The sequence below is a fragment of the Meles meles genome, chromosome 1, assembly GCF_922984935.1.
Source record: "Meles meles chromosome 1, mMelMel3.1 paternal haplotype, whole genome shotgun sequence".
Taxonomy (NCBI): domain Eukaryota; kingdom Metazoa; phylum Chordata; class Mammalia; order Carnivora; family Mustelidae; genus Meles; species Meles meles.
In genome coordinates this window covers 181,736,356-181,758,783 of record NC_060066.1, presented here as the reverse complement: position 1 = coordinate 181,758,783, position 22,428 = coordinate 181,736,356, and the positions used below count along the sequence as shown (strand labels likewise).

General features: G+C 42.1%; 1 protein-coding gene across 3 annotated transcripts in view; it reads right to left on the bottom strand.

Moving 5' to 3' along the window:
• EIF2B3 (eukaryotic translation initiation factor 2B subunit gamma) overlaps positions 1-22,428 on the bottom strand; it is a 129,985-nt gene that overhangs the window by 25,734 nt on the left and 81,823 nt on the right. For all 3 annotated transcript variants that reach the window (XM_045980712.1, XM_045980721.1, XM_045980703.1), the window contains exons 7-10: positions 14,429-14,556; positions 12,809-12,999; positions 9,976-10,053; positions 9,290-9,438 (exon numbers count right to left, since the gene is read on the bottom strand). In XM_045980712.1, coding sequence (XP_045836668.1) covers positions 9,290-9,438; positions 9,976-10,053; positions 12,809-12,999; positions 14,429-14,556 — 546 coding nt within the window. The remainder of the gene's footprint in view (positions 1-9,289; positions 9,439-9,975; positions 10,054-12,808; positions 13,000-14,428; positions 14,557-22,428) is intronic.

Here is a 22,428-nt window from a genome sequence, read left to right as displayed (position 1 = left end):
TGTTTATAAAAAAATAAGAAATAAATAAAAAATTTAAAAAAAAGGATAAAAAAAGAAATATTTTACCTTTCTGTCTGGCCAATCTTATTCTTGGTCCTCTAGATGAAAATGTATTGGCTTCAGTGAACAGGCTGAAAATTTCCTCCCTTTGGTTCCATGTGCCTCCCTTCACTATATAAAGGTTTAGTGGTGAGAAATGTCTCCCTCCTAAGAAATCTTAGTCCTTCTATTCCCTAAAGAGACGCTAAGAATAAAAGAAGGCTTTGGAGGGAATCAAAGTAATGAAGTAATAACCTCAAAGAATTAAGCAGTAGTATTCTCCATCTAAGAAGATGGGTTTAGTGTAGGGGCAAGAAATGAGTCAAAAGTCCTAAAGAGTTCCTTTAAGTCTGAGGGATCTTTCAAAAATTCCATAATTTGGTCTTTTCAAGAGTGTTACTGAAGAAACATGGACAAAATTCTTCCAATAATCATGGTCCTTTTGCAACTCTAATTACCACATACTTAATTTTATGTTTAAGGGAGTTCACTTTTATACACAACCAACTCATTAATCAGTATTTTGTTTCATTTCTTACTTGGCTCTATTATTATTATTATTTTTAAAGATTTTATTTATTTATTTGACACAGAGAGAGAGACAGTGAGAGAGGGAATATAAGCAGGGGTAGTGGGAGAGGGAGAAGTAGGCCTCCCGCTGAGCATGGAGCCTGCCTGATATGGGGCCCGATCCCAGGACCCTGGGATCATGACCTGAGCCGAAGGCAGTGTCTTACCGACTGAGCCACCCAGATGCCCCTCTATTATGTTTTCAAGTAGAGTTCTCCAGAGGGTTCTTGGGTGACACATCTCCTGAACCCCTGGAGTATTTCTGATGATTTTATATTTCAACCATAATTTGGATTAGCTATGGGACTCTTAGGTCACAATCATTTTCCCTCCAAATTTTCTAAATGTTGTTTCACTCCTAAATGTTTGCCTTAAATGTTCTCACAGAAAAGTCTGAGGCCAGCCCTCCTATGTGCCTCAGTGGTTTTTTCTGTCAGTTCTATGTGCCTTAAGATTTTGCAAAAGTGGGGCACCTGGGTGGCTCAGTGGGTTAAGCCTCTGCCTTTGGCTCAGGTTGTGATCTCAGGGTCCTGGGATCGAGCCCCATATCGGGCTCTCTGCTGAGTGGGGAGCTTGCTTCCCCTTCTCCCTCTGCCTATCTCTCTGCCTACTTGTGCTCTCTCGCTCTCTGTCAAATAAATAAATAAAATCTTTAAAAAAAAAGGGGATTTTGCAAAAGAGATGTTTGCCAATTCTTTGGTTTATCCATGCCCTTATTCCTTATGTTGGTCAAATCTTGGTGTTCTTTTTGGATTTGATCTGCATTCCACTGTATCTGGCAGCTATTCCTCAGTCTGTGTACTAGTACGTGGTGGTATTATCTAGTTTTATTGTAGATAAAGTTTCCTTTTCTGGTTTTGCTTGTATGTTTTTATTTCGTGAGTTTTAAGGAGTGAGGTACTCTACCACTTTTTCTAGTAGTACACACAGCTCTCTTGACAGATGCTCAGCCAATTATGGTAGGGAAGGTTAAATCAGGGATTCCTGTTTTTCGTTCAGTAAATACTTCCTAAGATACCTAGTATATAAAAAGTACAGTATTAGGCATTAAGAGATACAGAGATATAGGAGAACTATTTCTGTATTCAAGGAATCTGTAGTCTATTGAGGAAAAAAAAGATGCACTAAATGGCACATGAGCATACATCAAGTGTTATGGGTGCACAGGGAACACAGAGGTGGGGGAAAGATGGCTGCATGGTGTAGTTAGAATATGTATGGGACTTTGAAAGATGAGTAGGAGGATTTCTACAGGTAAAGATCTCTAGAAAGAGGCAATTCAGGCAGAGCGAATGTCAGGAATAAAGGGGAGTAGAAAAGTAAGGGACCCAGTGAGCTGGGCAGTCAGCTGAGTGTAGGTGAAGAGGACACTCAGGGTAACAATGAGAAGCATTAATATATTGTTGGGCTTTGACAGTGGGCACTTGCTGCCTACAGAAAACACAGAAAATCTAGGTGAAAACTTGGCTCCCTGGTCTGCCTGCCCACATGTGAAGGAGCTACCTTACCCCCTCGTCATTCACCGTGGACTAGGAGGAGATGCAGGAGATGTTGTTCAGGACCAGAAAGCCAGAGCACAGAACTGACACTGAAGCCTTGACAATGAAGTTTTCACTAGACTTTGAGTTCCTGGGCTTCAGCTGTCATAGAACATGGAACTTCCACCAGAAACTGAAAATGAGAAAGTCAGGCAGGAGCCTTCTCTGCAGTCTGGCCTATACCTTCCCCAAGGTGATCCTATTAGCATCCCTCATGACCTAAAGACCTTGGGCAGATGTCCAAGCCACTGTCCAGAAAGTCTCGGCAGCTCACCACTGCTGACAGAGACAAGCAAGCCTGGAATACGAGAAACTCCCTTCTGGACAAATTCATGTTTCTACTCTGCCACTCAGGTCAGATGTAACAGCAGCAGGGTAATAAAGTCTCATGTGACTGCAATTTAGTTACTTTCCCCAAATTTACCGTAAGTAATTAAAACTAAATGACCTGAAGATAATGGGAAAAGGTTCATATGGGATGCAGGATGTCTGATCTTATCACCAGGAGCTAATTTGCCAGATTGGGTCATCTGTAATGGCCTCCCTAGTCATTAGCCCCATGCGGGCTGCCTATAGCTCTCCCTCAACTTTTTTTAGTTGAAAAAATAGCAGCCACCACCATCTAAACCTTTATTGTTTCCTTAGTTTAATAGGCCATCCAAGACTATACCACCTCCAAAACAGCAACTGACTCTAGGATATTATGCTAGGCATTCTCTATGAACTTCTCTCACATGAGCAAACTGGAAGTTTCTTACCAAGCCTTGGTTCCCCACCAAGTCTCTTCACCTCAATTCAGGACACAATACTGGCCTTTAAAGAGGTGCCAGAGAGCTGTTCCTTTATCGGCCCGCCCACAGGAGGGGAAGGAGATGTTGCTAATTAAAGCAAATGGGAAAGTCATGGCATTGTCTTCCCTGGAAGGTCTGAGGTAAGATGAGACAGAGTGGAAGTTACAGAGCCTCATGAACTACTCTGGAATGAGGCGATCAAATGGGTAAAGGCAAGTGTGGTTCTGGTTTTGACAGAATGGTGATGCTGTCGGTCTCGTGCATGAATCCAGAATGGGACATAGAAAAGCAAGGGTGCAATGAGAAGAAAGTCTGGAATTCCATACTCTGCTCATGTATAAAAATGCAGAAGTTGAGTGGGGTGGCTTCTGAGGCCCCATCTCACTAACATTCCAGGACTCAGTGCTGGAGCCAGATCATGAGGAACCTGTAAGTTCAAACTTTATTCTAAAAGTAGGGGGAAGTCTTCAAAAAAAGTTGTTGATTAGAACAAGGACACGATCAGAACTATCCTTTAGAAGACAACACTGGCAACATGCCACCTCTGTGAAATGAGATTAATAATAAACGATGATGGGGACGATAAACTAATGACAGCTAACATTTTATGTCCAAGCACCATTCAAAGTCCTTTATGTCTATTAATTTAGTATCCCCAATAAACCTGTGAGGTAGTTCAGTTTTCACTCCATTCTACAGTGAGAAAATCAGGCACAAAGACGTAAAGTCAATTCCCTAAGTGACCAGTAAATGACAGATCCAGGACTCGGTCTGGCAGTCTGACTCCAAAGTTCATGTTCTAATCCATAAGAGGAATGGCGGAAGGGCAGATTTGGAAGAATAAGAGAAACAGAGACAGCAAAAGAAGTTAGAGAACACCACAATGGTTCAGGAAGAGGTCTGTGGGTCTGACCTCTTCTTCTAACCTCCAGTCACAAGCTGGCTACTGGATACCTCCACATACTTAGATGTCCTACAGGTACTTCCAACTTCATGTGCCTCACACCGGCCTTTTGTCCCCCAAATCTGCTCCTCCCTCGCCCTTTCTCATCTCAGTGAGTACACCATCGTCTATCCCGTTTCCCCAACCTGGGCTTCACCTACCAACTGTCCTCTCCCTTACCCCTTAGATTCCTTCCTTGTCAGTCTCCTTAGATTCCTTTTCTTATGCCTGAAATTGTTGATGTTCCTCAAGGTCTTGTCTTGGTTTCTTTTAAGGCCACACAATCTCCCTGGGTGATCTCCTCTACTCCCACAGCTTCGGTTACCATATCTATGCCCACCACTCTCCCAAACCCGTACTTCAAACACAGGCTTCTTTCCCAAGCTCCATTCCTGCACATTAAGTCCTGCATGTCAAGGCCGTCTGCCAGGAACTCAACTTATCCCAAATGGAACTCATCATTTCCCTGCTTCCCACCCTGAAAATCCTCTGCTGATTTCTATCTGAGTGAATAGCACACCAGAAACTGTATTGCTCGGGCAAGAAATCTGGAAGTTTTCCCTAATTTCTCTTTCACCTCATATATCCAGCCAATCACCATGCTTCATAGTTTTTAATCAACTCATTATTTCTCTTCCCTATTGCCACTGTTACTGCCTTAATTTAGGGCTTATGTTTCTTTCAGTAGTCTTCCGGCCTTCATGCTTATCCTCCTCACACCACCCTCCACAGTGTAGCCAAGATGATCTTCATAAAAAATTCCTCTCCTTTAAACTCTTAAGTTACTGCTACCTATTAAATGTCGTAGTGGATAGTCCGTGATTTGGTCCTTGGCCATCGGTATGGCCTTGTCTCCTGTCTATCCATTCCTCTTTGAATTCTGTATTTTGATTAATTATGAATTATTTACCATTCTTTCATGTAACAAATCTTTACTGAGCTCCTGTAGACTCTCAAGATATAACAGTGAAACGTACATTCTCAAACTAACATTTACTTGTTAGAGTCAGGTAAACAAGATAAGGCCAGACCGTGATAATGCTAGGAAGGAAATAAAACAGGGTGATGTAACAGAGAGTACTGGGATAGACTGCTCCTGCTGCTGCTTCTTTTTTTTTTTTTTTTTTTAAAGATTTATTTATTTATTTTAGAGAGAGTGTGTGTGTGCATATGCCTAGGGAAGAAGAGGGAGAGGGAGGGAGAATTTCATGCAGACTCCGCAGTGGAGCACAGCACCTGATACGGGGCTTGATCTTATGACCTGAGCTGAAACCGAGAATGAGACACTCAACTGACTGGGCCACTCAGGCATCTGGAGACAGAGGATACCTGATAGGGTAGTCAGAGAAGCCTCTTAAGTGATGAAATTCAAGCTAAGATCAAAATGAAGAGATGTTTCTGGAATAAGATATGCTGTCTCACACTTCACACTCTTGCTGTATCTAGAACATTCCTTTCGCCAACCTGGTGGCTTTAATCATTTTTCAAGATTCAGATCAAGGATCATTTCCTTAATTCTTTCCTGACCCTTTTCCCTCTGTGACTGTACAGACTTCTACCACTGCACTCATGCAGAGTCTTCAGCCTCCAGTGGGTCTCTGTGTTTGACAAGAGAGTGAAATACCCGAGACAGCTCTCTATCATCAGTGATGCGCTGGAGCCCGACTGCTCTGCTTGGGAGAGCTGACTGCTAGCATCTCTCCCCAGCTCAGTGTCTGCTGACACCATTGTCTATGGTGGGAGAATTTACACTATGGAAACTGGCAAATGTTATAGATCAGACCACTTATTTTTCCCTCGGAGAACTGGTTGTTAACAATTTATCATCATGCCACGGGGAGCAGTGTACCACCAAATTCTGGCTCGTTTTTGGCAATTAAATTTATATATGCATGTGTGTATCTTTTTTTAACTTAATTATTTGAGAGAGACAGAGAAAGGGAGAAGCAGACTCCCTGCTGAGCAGGGAGCCGGATGTGGGGCTCAATCCTACGACCCTGAGATCATGACCTGAGTTGGTCAGACGCTTAACCAACTGAGCTACCCAGCTGCCCCAATGCATGTATATATCTTAAAACAAATCTTTCTGAAGGTTTTTTTTTTTAAGATTTTATTTATTTATTTGACAGAGATCATAAGTAGGCAGGGAGGCAAGCAGAGAGAGGAAGGGAAGCAGGCTCCCTGCGCCCGATGTGCGGGGCTTGATCCCAGGACCCTGGGATCATGACCTGAGCCAAAGGCAGAGGCTTTAACCCACTGAGCCACCCAGGGGCCCCTGAAGGTTTTATTATGAAAAACAGCAGTCTTCTCTTTCCCCTACTCATTTCCTTCTTCCCAGAGATAATTTTTGTCTTATTTTAATTTTTTACGAATTTTATTTATTTGAGAAAGAGAGAGAGAAGGCACGAGCAGGGGAAGAAGCAGAGGGAGAAGCAAGGCTCCCCACTGAGCAAGGAGCCTGATTTGGGCTCAATCCCAGGACCCTGGGATCATGACTGGAGCCAAAGACAGATGCTTAACTGACTGAGCCACCTAGGCGTCCCCCTAGAGACAACTTTTAGACTTCTTTTTGCTGAGTATTTCAGTATTTACCTCCCTATCTCTAGGGAGGGAGAGGGAGGTATTACTAATAACATGCTACATAGTATCATTCTTGATGTTTTAGTTTTAGGCATTACCAATAGACTTCCCACAATGGAAGATGAGGATTTAGCGCCCACCGCTCCATCTTTCCCTTCTTATCCCTCATCCTTTCAATACTGTTACAGCAAAATTTTGGTCTATAGTGTTTATTATGACTACATAAATTCTATTTCACAGTTGAGTTATATAGTGAACTATGATGCCTTTTCCTTTCGTGTACTTTTTAAACAGTTCATAATTGTTTTGTTTTTGTTAGATAGTATTCTATGTTATTACTAATTCAACCCAAACTTTCAGCCAGTTGTCTAAATCTTTCAAGATGTTTATATGCATCTGGTATTTTATCACTTTCATCTTCCTGGGTAAGTGCTCTGTGGATTCCACTCCAGGCTAACTGCTCCCTTTATGCTTCAGGCAGTTCATAAAGTTGTCCATCCTTGGATCTGCCTTCAGTATCGTCCAACAATACTTTTTGCTTTTTTAGAGTTGGACCTTGTGTATCTTATCTCTTTCATCTACTGTTCATTTTGGTGGAACACATCTAGAAAAGTTTTTGAGACCTTTTCCATGGTCACACTTAACATTTTGCTGGGGTATAGAATTCTAGGTTGAAATTAGTTTTCCTTCAGAATTTTGAAGGTATTGTTCTAGTATTTTCCAGTTTCCATTGTTGCTACTGGTAAGTCCAAAACAAAGCTGTTCTGGTTCCTGATTGGTTGTATAGGACTTACTATTTTTTCTTTGTAAGTTTGTAGCACATTTTATTTTCCAGTGTTGTGAAATTTCAAAATGATGGAGGTTTGTTTTTACCCATTGTACTGGGCACTTAGTAGGCCTTTTCATTCTGTAAATTTGTATCTCTCACTTGTGAGACATTTCTTTCTTTCTTTTTAAAAATTTATTTATTTGACAGAGAGAGAGAGAGATCACAAGTAGGCAGAGAGGCAGGCAGAGAGAGGGGAAGCAGGCTCCCTGCTGAGCAGAGAGCCCCATGCGAGGCTCAATCCCAGGACCCTGAGATCATGACCTAAACTGAAGGCAGAGGCTTAACCCACTGAGCCACCCAGGTGCCCCCCTATATTATTTCTTAAATAATTTCCTCCTCTGAGATCTGAGTTCCCTTTTTTTACAGACCTCCTATTCAGATGTTAAATATCCTGGAACTGGTCCTCCCATGTCCTTATCTTTTTTCTTCCAAGTTCCATCTCCTTATCTTTTTGCTCTACTTTCTGGGAAATGTGACATTTATCTTCCAATTCTTTTACTGGGGTTTTCCTTTTGTTATCACAGTTTTAATTTCCTAGAGTTCTTTTTTTGTTCTTTGAAATAAGAGGTTGTTTGAAAGTATTTTTCTCTCCCTACAGAGTCTGTTTCTTCTAAGTAGCTTTTTTCTAACTGTTTGATTTGTGGATCTTTCATGATAAGCTCTCTTTAGATCTCTGGTAATCTTTGATTATCTCATCTTTAGGGGAGGATTCTAAAAACTAGGAATTCGTCATCCCTAATTTTCACTGCAGGGTGATTTGAGGGGGCTGTTAGAAATCTCTGACGTAAATTTAAGTTTTTCTTTTTGGGCTGGTTAGAATCTCCAGAGAAGATTCTTTCAGACTTCCATACTAATGGCTTTATGTCTGGTTGTCAGGGCTTGGGAATCAGTTGGGAAGTGGGCTTGGGGAGGACAGAACTTAGTGGCCAATATCCCTGTGGTTTCCAACTTTCTTGGTTTCTAATTATGGTACTTCCTCCCTCAATACTGTTTGTTATATTCCATGAGTCATTCTTCCTAAAGGGCAAAGGCTTAACCTTTCCCTCAACCCTTCACTGGCAGCTAGGAGAGGTAGTTCAGCTTTCACTGAACTTGCAGTCTTCTCTAATCTTCTCTCATATCTGTTCCTGCACAGAGACATCAAGAGGTTTCGGAGCTAGAATCAAGGCTTTAGAATCAGCTCTTTCAGGCTGATTGAGTCTAGTGTTTTTCAAAATTTGTTTATAGATCTGCTTCCTGTCCTCTAAGAAGGACAAGTGTCCCTTCCCCACTGTACTGCAAATAGCTGTGCTTTTATCAGTTTTAAATACTGAGTTTCTGCATAAGATTTATCTTAACAAAAAGTAAAGTTCACTTTCTAAAAAGTCTGAAGACCACTACCTTGGTCCTTCCTCTCTTCCACTGCCTATGCTTGCATTTTATACAGGAAAAACCTGAGGTCCGTACCGAGGAATAATCTTACTAAACATCGTTCAAGTCTTACTCCAAGTTCAGGCTGTTTATAAACCAAGATTTTAAGATACTCTAAAGTGTCTCAAAATGGGGGAAGACTCTCCGTAACTTGTAACAAAGAAACTGTCCCTTAAAAATAGTATGTGGCTTAAATGACCGCACCTCCTAGTCCTCTGCCTTCTTTAGGGCTGCTCTGGGCCACTGAGAGAAGCAAGATGACCCTTAGACGTTGGTAAGTGTCATTCCAGCACTGTCAGTGGTGCACTATGGTGACCATCCCATCAAGCAGCATACCAAAGCAAGAGGAGGCAGCCTCTCTCAGGACCGTAACTGGAATAAGTGTGAGAAAGTTGCGGGAAATGCTTTCCAAGACCATGTCTTTGTGGAGCCGAAACCAAGGCCTCAAAGGGCCTAGGCATTGTTCTTTCCTTCACCTTTCCTTTTCTTCCCTTCCTCAAGCTGAGCCCTTTCCAAGGGTGGACTGGCTCCCCAAACCTCCCAGAGATGCCAGGCCCCTAGCCCCAAGTGGGTACAGAGGGAAACATACCCTTCCTCCACGGTGACTGAGTTCATGAGAAGGCAACTGGTGACAGTCACTTTATTTCTTATGACACAGGATGAACCAATGACTGAGTGCTTAATGGATGACTTCTCTCCAACCTGCGTATCTGGCCCAATGAGGCTCTCAACTCCAACCTGCAAAAGGCAAATATAAAACCTTGTCCATCCATCTCAACTGACTGCAAACAAATCCCTCAGATCCTTTGAGTTAGGGTCCAATGCAGCCTTCCCCCAGAGACTCATCAGCAGAGGGACCATCATCCTTCTGCTCTACCCCATCATGGTCACCAGCATGTGACCATATTTCTCAGGGCCACAGGTCACATAATACCTCTGAGATCAACTCAAACTTACACACTCATGCATTTGTACACAGATGTGCTCTCTGGAAGACAGTGCTCAAATCAGGATGAGAAGAGGGACAGAGATGGAAAGTTCCTGTGTCTGAGTTCCAAGATCTTCCTTACAGAATTTGTGTGCCTGGGGTCAGCACCTGTCCAGCTTCGTGAGTGTCTGGGCTAGAAGGTAGTATTTTATTAACCAGAACCCAGTCAGGATTTCCCTAGTACTAATGAGTTTCAGGGCTTGAGAACGCCAATCCATCTTCTCAAGGATATACCTCAGTGCACCCAGAGACTGTTCCATGCCCGCCCTGCCCAAGCTAGCACTTACCAGGTGTTTGCTGACAATCTGGGCTGATGAATGAATCAGTGATTCTTCTGGACAGAGAACAGACAGCAATTTGGGCACCTTGAGGAAAGAGGTTTGGTCACCAAAGTTAAGACCAGAAAATACCCAAAAACATCTTAGGTAGAACTCAATGCCCATGGGGCATTTGGGTGGTTCAGTGGGTTAAGCTTCTGCCTTTGGCTCAGGTCATGATCTCAGGGTCCTGGGATCGAGCCCCATATCAGGCTCTCTGCTCAGCACGGAGCCTGCTTCCCCCTCGATCTCTGCCTGCCTCTCTGTCTACTTGTGATCTCTCTCTGTGTCAAATAAAATCTTAAAAAAAAAAAAAAAAAAAAAGAACTCAATGCCCAGTTAGAGAAGCAGGGAGTTTTCAGCCACAGCTTTCCTGTTTGGGTGAGGCAGGGCAGGAGGCTGCTGTAATTCCCCTAGGACAAGGATTATTATTTTTTATTTTTCGAAGATTTTATTTGTTTATTTGACACAGAGAGTAAGAGCACAAGTAGGCAGAGTGGCAGACAGGGGAAGAGGGAGAAGCAGGCTCTCCGCTGAGTAGGGAGCCCAACATGGGGCTTGATCTCAGGACCCGGGGATCGTGACCTGAGCCAAAGGCAGCCGCTTAACTGACTGAGCCACCCAGGCGCCCCTAGCACAAGGATTATATATGCAGTAAATTCTTCCTTTTTTTTTTTTTTAAAGATTTATTTATTTGACAGAGAGAGAGATCACAAGTAGGCAGAGAAGCAGGCAGAGAGAGAGGAGGAAGCAGGCTCCCTGCGGAGCAGAGAGCCCGATGCGGGGCTCGATCCCAGGACCCTGAGATCATGACCTGAGCTGAAGACAGCAGCTTAATCCACTGAGCCACTCAGGCGCCCCTATGCAGTAAATTCTAAATGTTCTTTTTTTTAAAAAATATTTTATTTATTTGACAGAGAGAGAGGTCACAAGTAGGCAGAGAGGCAGGCAGAGAGAGAGAAACAGGCTCCCCACTGAGCAGAGAGCCCGACACGGGGCTCGATCCCAGGACCCTGAGATCATGAGCTGAGCCGAAGGCAGAGACCTAAACCACTGAGCCACCCAGGCGCCCCAATTCTAAATGTTCTTATCCTTAGTTTCCTAGCTGCACATCTCCTTCCTGATTTAATAAATTAAAATTAAAATCAAAACATTTAAATAAATTTAAATTTATTTATCCATTCAAATAAACTTCGATGATTTATTATAAATAAGTTTAAATAAATTTAAATATTTAAAGTAATGCCATGTCCCTCAAGGCATTGAGACAAGCCTTCAAGAGGCCTACTGAGAGCAAGAAGCATTCTGAGTCCTGACCATACTCATTCCAGGTGCCTGCTCCCCTCCTGGACCAGTGTGGCCATGCCTAAAGTGAGGGTAGGAACAATGTCAGACAAATTCTACAATCAGGACAGTTCCTGAGAAGGCATCCATACTCTTCACCAGCCAAAATAAAAGGTTGAAGGTGTTCACACTATACTCTTTCCAGTACGAGAAAACTGAAAAGGTACGGATATGGAGAATTTTAGCTCTGGACCCATTAGGAAGGCACAGGCAGTGTGCCTACTGTCATTCTCCAGCATGGCCAGAGTGCTGGTCAGGGCGCTATGTGTGGTAGCCACACTGGCTGAGGGTGCCAGGACTGGCCGCACTGGCAGTGTGAAGGCTAATCCCTCAGCCCTTATCCCTGCAATCTCCTCCCTTCATTACATTTCAACCGTGGCCTCTCCAGGCCTCTTGTGATCTGTGTCAAATAAATAAATAAAATATTAAAAAAAAAAGAAACCATGTCAAGAGCTAATCTTTTCATCCTCTCCAGTGTCCTGCATGCCACCCCAGTGTAGTTCCCTCAGTCACCTATCTTTCCCTCTTCTCGTCTCCACCGTTACTGCCCTGTTTCCATTTCACGGTCAAATCACCCCTCCCTCCTCAGGCCTTCCTCCTGTGCCCGCTACATAATAAAGAGGTCCCCTACATTCTCAGTATCTTCACTGTCTCCTCACTTCAATCCCCTTTAACTAAACGTGACTTATCTTTTAGAGCACTGCTTCCCATTCAACAGAAGCTGCTCATTCTCCATATCTCATAAACCTCAGGGTTAAAAGGAGGGGTTGGCTCTCTGATGCTGTTTCCAGACACTTCCCTCTGGTAGACATTCCTTCTTCGAGGCTCTACCATCTGCCTATACTTTCTTCCTTTACCTTCTTAGGAAAGCCTCCTCTCTGTGCCTATATTTGCTTCATCACAGTAATGATTACACAGTATTTATCTGCTTGTTTATGAAATAATGCAGATCTCCTCATGACCAGAACAGGAGAAAGGCGCTGAATCCAGAGGCCAAAAGTTAGCCTTATTAGGGATCTTAGCCCTTCTTTGGAGCCATATGTACTAGGCCCACCGCTTCCCTTTTTGCTGTACCTGAGTGCCCAACCCAATGGTACCCTTGACATGCCAGGTCTTGCTCAACCTTGGGAATGAGAGGGATTCTGAACAAGCCACAGGGTACTTAATGAAGAAATAAGACAAAGGGCTCAGTCTGTTTCTAGGGCAGAAGCGCCCACAATTCCTCTTTTTTTTTTTTTTTTTTAAAGATTTTATTTATTTATTTGACAGAGAGAGATCACAAGTAGACAGAGAGGCAGGCAGAGAGAGACAGAGGGAAGCAGGCTCGCTGCTGAGCAGAGAGCCTGATGGGGGACTCGATCCCAGGACCCTGAGATCAAGACCTGAGCCGAAGGCAGCGGCTTAACCCACTGAGCCACCCAGGCGCCCCACAATTCCTCTTTTAAGCCTTTCCTCTTACCTGCCTGTTTGCTTCCATGTAGAGTCCCAGGGTGCTTACTCGAGAGCACAGCCCCTCTTTCATGATATGGACATAGCAGCGCACCTGTGATTTGGATAAGTCTTCACACCTGTCTCCTCGACAGATATTCCAGCAGGCATCATAGGGAGCAAAGGTCAGCGCATTGCCTTCTTTTATAAAACTGAAAATATCTTCAGAGTAAACAGAGCAAATAGAGACTCAGTCACATTTTGAAAGAGGGTATAGCTCACACCTCTCTCCTTGGAACTTACCATACAATATGAACCCTGGAGGAAATCCCATTAAAACCTTAAAGACTAAGTTAAATTCAAAGAGGCAACATGCTGGGGCGCCTGGGTGGCTCAGTGGGTTAAAGCCTCTGCCTTCGGCTCAGGTCATGATCCCAGGGTCCTGGGATCGAGCCCATCGGGCTCTCTGCTCAGCAGGGAGCCTGCTTCCTCCTCTCTCTCTGCCTGCCTCTCTGCCTACTTGAGATCTCTGTCTGTCAAATAAATAAATAAAATCTTTAAAAAAAAAAAAAAAGAGGCAACAAGCTTTCCTGAACTCTGGAAATACTGTATGATTAAAAAAAACGCTTAAAAAAGAGGTTTTAAAAGCAAGTTTGACCAATAATGAAGTACTACTAAGGACAATAAAATAGAGGACTCTTGTAAATCATGACATAAAGTAAGCAAGGGTCCAGGCTTCAGCGACCAGCCATGTTGGCTTTGTGCTGCTAGCCTCTATGACCATATCTAGTAGTTGTGTTATGACAGAAACAGTATAGGACTTGAAGCCAGAGTTATCTGGACCCCAGTTTTTCAATTCTTAAAACAAACATGTGAGATCTTTTATTGTATGATAAGAAAACTGGGGCTCAGGGGACTGAGTAACCTGCCTCAGGTCACAGAGCTAGTAGTAAGTGGCAGAGTAAGATTTCAAACTGAGGTCTGTCTGATGCTAAGAACTGGTATCTTAACCATCATGTTATACTGCCTCCATTTATTCGCTTGATAACTATTTTTTTGGAACACCTACTATGAACCCAAGACTGGCCAGGGACTAGGCAGGGGTATGAGAGCAAACAAGACAGACCTCTCCCCTACATCCTGGAAGGGAGATAGTCTGGTTGGCCTCTGCTTGAACTGTAATAGTATACTCCTTCACCCTTCTTCCCTTATTATATAATTATATAAAAAATATATAAAATAAGTTTTATATATAAAATTTTATATATATATAAATATATAAAATAAAATTATGTAAAATAATAATTATTATTATATAGAAGAGGCTGGATTTAGTCAGGAATGGGGCTGCCCAGAGCCTAGAGAACAGGGTAACTGAGAAGTAGGGGGCAGAGTTTACTCAAAATAGTCTGGTGAGAAATACAGACAAACCATGGCTATGAATGGGAGAATGGACTTGAGGCATGATTAGCTAATCCTTGAAAAGCACAGTGACAGAATTCTGCTTGAGCAAGCCTACGCAGAGCTCAGGGAATAGTGTCAGCTACCCTGTCTTGCCTGGTGGTTAGACAAGAAGCTGTTGCCTTGTTGGCTAGCTACTCTTTCCAAATGTGCTGCTAACCCCTATGACTGAAGCAATCCAAGCACTGACCTAAGGACTTGAGCTCCTTTTTCTTTAGATCCTCCTCTTTGTCTTCTTGTCCTTGTTGCGAGGAAGCTGAGGAAAACTGTTTTCTTATTAGGTATGGAATTAGTTCACTCCGGATGGAAGTGATTGACCTAGGAAGAAAAGAGTGGTCAAATATGAGAAATCTGACTGGATGCTATGGGATCAAAAACTCTACATCCAAAGAAAAGCCAAATTCCTTCCTGTCATCCCACCTTGGGACTGACAGAGATCAAAAGTGGCCTGGATTTGGTAGTTCTGGAGAAGTGGAGGATCTAAGTTCTCTATCAGCTTCAAGCTGGAGGTAGGAGGGTAGTGCACTAAATCCAAGAATTTATGCAAGAAATCCAAGAATTTATCCAAGAAATCCAAGAATTTATGCAGAAAACAGTCTTTGCATGTTGTTTTTTAAAGATTTTATTTGTTTATTTGACAGACAGATCACAAGTAGGCAGAGAGAGACAGAGAAGTAGGCTCCCCGCTGAGCAGAGAGCCCGATGAGGGACTCGATCTCAGGACCCTGGGATCATGACCTGAGCCGAAGGCAGAGGCTTTAACCCACTGAGCCACCCAGGCGCCCTACACAGAGTTTTAAATATATATATATATATATATATATATATATTTATTTATATATATATATATATATTTAAAGATTTTATTTATTTGAGAGAGAGAGGGAGAGCATGATAGGAGAGAGGTCAGAGGGAGAAGCAGACTCCCTGCTGAGCAGGGAGCCCAATATGGGACTTGATCCCAGGACTCCAGGATCATGACCTGAGCTGAAGGCAGTTGCCCAACCAAGAGAGCCACCTAGGCACCCCCCCAAAATGTATACATTTTTAAAAAGATTTTATTTATTAATTTGATAGGGAGAGAGGGATAGCGAGGGAGAGAGCACAGCAGGGGGAGCAGCAGAAGGAGAGGCTCCCACTTAGCAAGGAGCCCATTCCGAAGCTCCAATCCAGGACCCTGGGATCATGACCAAGCCGAAGGCAGACGCTTAACTGTCTGAGCCACCCAGGTGCCCCTTAAATGTATATTTTAATATTTTATTTATGTCTTTGATTTTAGTATATGTGCTATTGAAGTAAGCACTTATTTGTTTATTTGAGGGGGAGAGAGAGAGAGAATGAGCAAGAGAGAGAGAAAGAGCACAAGCCAGGGGAGAGGCAGAGGGAGAGAGAGAGAAGCAGGCTCCCCACTGAGCAGGGAGCCCAACTTGGGGCTTGATCCTAAGATCCTGGGATGATGACCTGAGCCAAAGGCAGACACTTAACCCACTGAGCCACCCAGGCACCCCCAGAAAATAGTCTCTTACAAGAACCAATTTACATGGTATATATGCACATGTGTTTCTGTGTGTGAGTATATTTTAACATGCTGCCTTGACTCTTAACCAGCAATAACCTACTTGAAGGAAGAATGCTCCAGTCTTGAAAAATGTTGTTTATTTTTTTTTCAAAGATTTATCTATTTATTTTAGAGAGGAAGGGCAGAGAGAGGAAGAGACGCTCAAGCAGACTCCCCGCTAAGTACAGAACCCCACTTGGGCCTTGATCCCCCGACCTTGAGATCATGAGCTGAACTGAAACCAAGAGTCGATGTTCAACTGACTGAGCTACCCAGGTGCCCTGAAAAAAGTTGTTTAAAAACATTAGAAATTTTTCTCTATAAAGGACTTGCATATCTTGTTAGATTAATCTTAAGTATCTTACATAGTTTGTTGGTATTATAAATAGTGTCTTCTATTTATTTATTTTTAAGATTTTATTTTTATTTATTTGACACAGAGATAAAGTTAGTGAGCACACAAACAGGGGGAGCGGCAGGGAAAGGGAGAAGCGGGTTCCCCGCTGAGCAAGGAGCTTGGTGCAGGACTCTATCCCAGGACCCTGGGATTATGACCTGAGTTGAAGGCCGACACTTACCTGATGGGAGCCACTCAGGCACCCCTTAAACAGTGCCTTTTAAAATCTTTGTTTGTTTTAAAGATTTTATTTATTTATTTGACAGAGAGAGAGAGTGAGAGATCGATCACAAGTAGGCAGGCAGAGAGAGAGAGAGAGAGGGAAGCGGTCTCCCCGCTGAGCAGAGAGCCCCCCGTGGGGCTCGATCCTAGGACCCTGAGATCATGACATGAGCTGAAGGTAGAGGCTTAACACACTGAGCCACCCTAAACAGTGCCTTATAAACAATTATTTTCTTCCTGTTGGTTTTAAAAATTTAATTTACTCTGTATTTTAATCTTGTGGCCAATATCTCACTAAACAACTTTGCTAATTCTAATAATTTATCTGTACATCCCGACAATCATACCAACTATGAAAACAAGACTTTTTTTTTCTTCCTTTCTAATCCCTGTAACAGGGAAGAAGGGACTCAATCCTTAATACAGTGATTACGCTTTTGAAATATAAGCACTGAAAGGTGAGAGATCAATGCAAGATTTTTAATTTTCTCTTTCACGCTGTGACCTTGTCAGAATTTTAAATCATTAATTAATTTATTTAGGATTTAACAAGCAATTATTAATATGCCAATTACTGTGCTAGGCCTTGGAAATATACTTTCCAACTTCAAAGAATTCATAATCCAGTGGACAGGAGCCTGATCGAGGATTTAAGGAAGAGGGTAGAAGGAGATGATTCTGATCAGGTAGGCAAGGGAGCCAAGTGATAGAAGCTTTCTGCAGCAGTCTCTAGTCTGGACTGAGATGCTGGTGGGGACTTTTAAGCAGGAAAATGATACTCATCAGTTTTATTTCTTTGTAAGATAATTCTGTTAGCAGTGGAAACAGGCCTGATATAAGGAGAATGAAGACAGGGAGATGAGTTACAAGACTCTTAAAGATGAGATAATGTGGCCTGAGAGAGAGACACACACACAGAGGGAGAGAGAGGGGTTAATGTACAAGCCTCCCTATAAACCTGCTGCAGCCTACTTCACACCCCTACCCCCATCCCCATTCAGAGAAGCTCTTCAGGCTGACAAGGGACCACACAGATGGAGTGTCATAGGAAGGCAAGACAGAGACAGAGGCTGAGGAGGGTAAGCAAAATTATGAACCCTGGAGCTACACAGTTCATGGTTTTTGTCATTTTTAAAGGATCAAGTCAGACATCTTTGAAAAATTCTGTGTAAACTGGAAGCTCTTGTACTGAATTTCAATGTGATTTTTCTCCTGATCCTTTGATGGAGATTAAAAATTTCCATATGAATACGAAGAATGAAACAACACCTACCCTTAGCTCTTTTTCTCCCCTTTTAATGCACCAAACCAGTTGGGTAGCAAATGTTCCTTGGCCCCCTCTGGTGGAAAACAAGTCAATTCCCTTTGAAAAAAATGACAAAGCATGGACAGCTGGGGGATTTCAGAGCCATGATATTCACATTATGGGGCAAAAAGAACTGTCGCTGCAGAAGCAAATAAACAAGACTTGGCACACAGCCCCTTAAGGCAGAGCTCTTGAAGATCAGACGGTGATTTAAAGAGAGGACATGAAACAGTCCTGCCAGGCCCACCTGCCTCTGCTGGCACTCAGCGTCAGGTCTGTTCCCATAATGCAGTTAGCTCAGCAGCATTACAGTGGACAAAATTACTCTTCTTGCTTCCTACTCAAAGTAGAGGCAGCCCAATGCTATCCCAAGAAGTGGGATAGGTCACTGTGAACCTTTGTGAACGTCCTGACCTTGGGACCTAAGATAAGCGGCTGGATCTATTGCCCTGGGCCTGGGTAACCTCACTTTTCCCCTTTCCTCTTACACACATCCTTCCAGAAACACCTGCTTCATCTCATGAATTATAAGCTTCCATGAAATAAGAAATCACAAAAGAGAACAACAGATTTTGGTTATTAGTTATAAACAACTCCACCAAATTAAAGACAAAATAATTGCTATCAATAGGACAAAAGATTAATATCCTAAATAGATACATGTTAAAAAATATTCTTAAAGAAATAAAAATTAAAACAAGATGCGATTTCTCCCCCAATCAAACTAGCAGATTAAAAAAAAATTTTTTTAGGGGTGCCTGGGTGGTTCAGTCAGTTAAGCAACTGCTCAAGTCATGTTCTCAGGGTCCTGGGATCAGCCCCACCACCCCTTCCATCGGCGGGCACCCTCCTGGTTCATGATCTGAACCCAAGGCAGATGCTTAGCCAATGGAGCCACAAATAAACTTTTTTTTTTTTTTAAGATTTTATTTATTTATTTGACAGAGAGATAGAGAGCACAAGTAGGCAGAGCAGCAGGCCAAGGGTCAGGGAGAAGCAGACTCCCTGCTGAGCAGGGAGCCTGATTCGGGACTTAATCCCAGAACCCTGGGATCATGACCTGAGCTGAAGGCAGCCAGTTAACTGAGCCACCCAGGTGTCCTCAAATAAGTAAAATCTAAAAAAAAAAAAAAAAATTTTTTTAAAGATTTTCTGTATTTATTTGAAAGACTGAGTGAAGGCTGTGGGGGTGAGTTTATGTTGGGGGAGGGAAGAGCAGACTCTGCATGAGCCCAGAAGCCCAACCTGGGGCTCAATCCCAGGACCCTGATATCACAACAAGATCACTACCTTGAGCCAAAACCAAGAGTCAGATACTCAACTGATGAAGTCACCCAGGTGCCCCTCAAATTAACAGATTTAAAGTAATTCTCATTACCAATAAGGATGCTTTGAGACAGTTACTCTCATACTATGGGAGTTAGAGTATAAACTGGTAAAATCTTTTCTGAAAAGAAACTAGCAATACATAGAAAAAGTGCTCAAGATATTCATATTATTTGACTCTGTAATTCTATTTCTATAAAGCTATCCAAGGAAAACACATTATGCTCAATAAATATTTGCTGAATACACGAATGAAAATTTCAGATTATAAAAAGGATCTTTGAGGGGGCGCCTGGGTGGCACGGTTGGTTGAGTGCCCCATTCTTGGTTTTGGCTCAGGTTGTGATCTCAGAGTTGTGAGTTTGAGCCCCATGTTGGGCTCTGCGCTGGGTGTGGAAGTCTTTCTCCCTCTCCCTGGCCTCCCTCCTCCTTGTTCTCTCTCTAAAATAAATAAATAAAGAAATAAATCTTAAAAAAAAAAAGTATCTTTGGGAAAAAAAATTATTCCTCTTAATGTTATTTATAAAAATAGGGGACAACCAAATATTCAACAATGGAAGAAGAAGAATAATACATCTATGTAACAGAATATCATATAGGCAAAACTCTGATTGTAAAGCACATTTTAATGACACAGGAAAATGCTCATGAGATAGTACTGAATAAAGAAAATGAAATGCTCATGAAATAATACTGAATAAAGAAAAAACAAATTATTTTTACAGCATGATTTCAAGTATGTATATGTATATATAAAAATAAAATAATGGGAAGAAATACACTAAACGCTCTTAGTTATCACACAGTAGAATTATGGGTAATATTTTGTTTTTATATTTTTTGAATTTTCCAAATCCATAGTCATAAGCCATTCCTTATTTCTTCTTCCCTTACCTTCTGTGGCATCACCCTCTTGATCTGCTCCTATTTCTGATACCTCCTTCCCCTAAAATAGTGGGTGTTCCTTAGTATTTTTCTTTTTGTCTATGATTTTTCTCAAGCTATCTCCCTGAGACCGATCATCACTTAGTGGCTTCTTTGCTGCTTATTCCCAAATGTGGACCCATAGCCAAGACCTCTTCTCCTTTACTTTAGTCTCACAATTCCAACTGCTGGATGGACCCTGCCATTTGGATGACCCAGATACCTTAATTTCAATGTCTAAAACCGAATACATCATCATTTCTTCAAACCTCCCCTCACCAACATTTGTTATCTTGCTTAGTGATATGAAGATTCATTTAGTCACACAAGCAAGAAATCCAGTAACCACTTGACTCTTCCTTCTTCCTGCACTCTTCACATAACCATTCACCAAACACTGCTGACTTTTATGCCCTAAATCTCTTTTCAAAAACTGTCAACTTCTTTCTATCTTTATTGCCACAGCTTAGTCTAAGCCGCTGTCATCATTTGTTTGGATTGCTTCAACTGCTTCAAATTGGTCGTCCTCCCTCCAGTCTTACCTCTTGAAATCTGTTCTTCATATTGTAGACAGAATACTCTCTCTAAAGTATAATCTGATCATGTGTCTTATTCCTTCTATCTAACCCTCCATACTGTGGTTTTCCTAAAGTACAAATCTTATCTTACCTCCTTAAATTTAATGTTTAGGATAGTGGTTAGTTCTGTGTGTTGTGGGGGATAGTAACTGTCTGGTAGGTAGCATCAGGAGAGCTTCTGGAAATCTGGTAATGTTCTGTTTCTTGACTAGAATAGTAGTTATAAGGGCGGGTTCACTTTGTGAAAATTATCGAGCCGTAAGACTGCTCTCAAATATCATTTCGCCTTGGAAGTCTTTCATAACACTTCTAGCTTCTGAACTCTCACAGCAAAGACAATTATATACTGTTTTTAAATCCGTATCATTTTTGAGTGTAATGTTAGGAAATTAAGAGACATCATCTCAAATTCTTACAGCAATCCTCATGGTAGGTATTACTGTCCTTATTTTATAAGTGAGGTAATTAGAGATTAGAAAGATTAATTACCTTTCTTTTTTAAGAAATATTTTATTTATTTACTTGTCAGAGAGAGAGAGAGCACACAGGCAGGCAGAGTGGCAGGCAGAGGCAGAGGGAGAAGCAGGCTCCCCGCCAAACAAAGAGACTGATATTGATATGGGACTCGATACCAAGACGCTGGGATCATGACCCAAGCGGAAGGCAGTCGCTTAACCAACTGAGCCATCCAGGCACCCCTAAGTATCTTTCTTAAGGTTACTACAGCTTTATAATTGGCAGAGCTGAGATTTACTTCATATCTATCCCAAAGACCATGACTCTTTCCACTATGCCATAGTAACTAGTACCCTGTTTACTGCAACCATAGCACTTTCCATAGGATTTATAATTTTTTGCTTATTGTTTATACAGATAGACATGTAGGAAGTGCTAAATAAATATTTATTTGAATACCTGAATTAGTAAATGTGTAAATGACTATCATCCCTCTAGGTCAGACAGCTGGCAATAATTTCTTCTTCTGATTTTTGGACATTGAAAGTAGAGCTTTTCTGATCTGGAACTGTAATAAACTCTAAATATGTTTTTCTATTATTAATATTACTACCATTAAAAATCCAACATTTGAAAAAACATATGATTATTAGTTCTGCTGAAATCTGATATTTTAGCATTTTGCCTTGGTCTCTGATCAAGTGCTCCTTGTGGCTTCAAGCTTCCAGGGAAGGCCTAAAAATGATGTCCATGGCAAAGGAAAACATTTGGCTAGTTTCCATTCTGGCTTTTCTGTCTCTGTAAGCAAATCACAAGAGCAAATCCTCTAAGTATCTTCCACTTTAAGTCAGTCCTTCAAAATATTAGTTAGGAAAGAGGTAGAAAAGGAAACCTACTTTTATAGGGCCTGGAACTCAAGTCTACAGAACACAGTATTAAGGGCCTGGGTTTTCTTGCCTCTTCTTTCAGCTCTTGAAGCAGAGCTCTAATTGGGAGGATACGGTGATTGCTAAATTAACTCTGTGCTTTGTTTTCAGGCTCCCCCACCCCACAAAGTAAATAGATATAATGTGAAATAGTAAACAGGAAATTATTTTAGATTAAAAGGTACTGACTTTATTATTTATTTTTTTTAGAGATTTTATTTATTTATTTGACAGGCAGAGATCACAAGTAGGCAGAGAGGCAGGCAGAGAGAGAGGAAGGGAAGCAGGTTCCCCGTTGAGCAGAGAGCCCAACACGGGGCTCGATCCCAGGATCCCAGGATTCCAGGACCCCGGGACCATGATCCAAGCAGAAGGCAGAGGCTTTAGCCCACTGAGCCACCCAGATGCCCCAAAGGTACTGACTTTAAAGCAAGGTATTTGGCGTACAGTATTCTGTGATACCATTTTCCTTTTTAACAAAAACAATGAAAATGGCT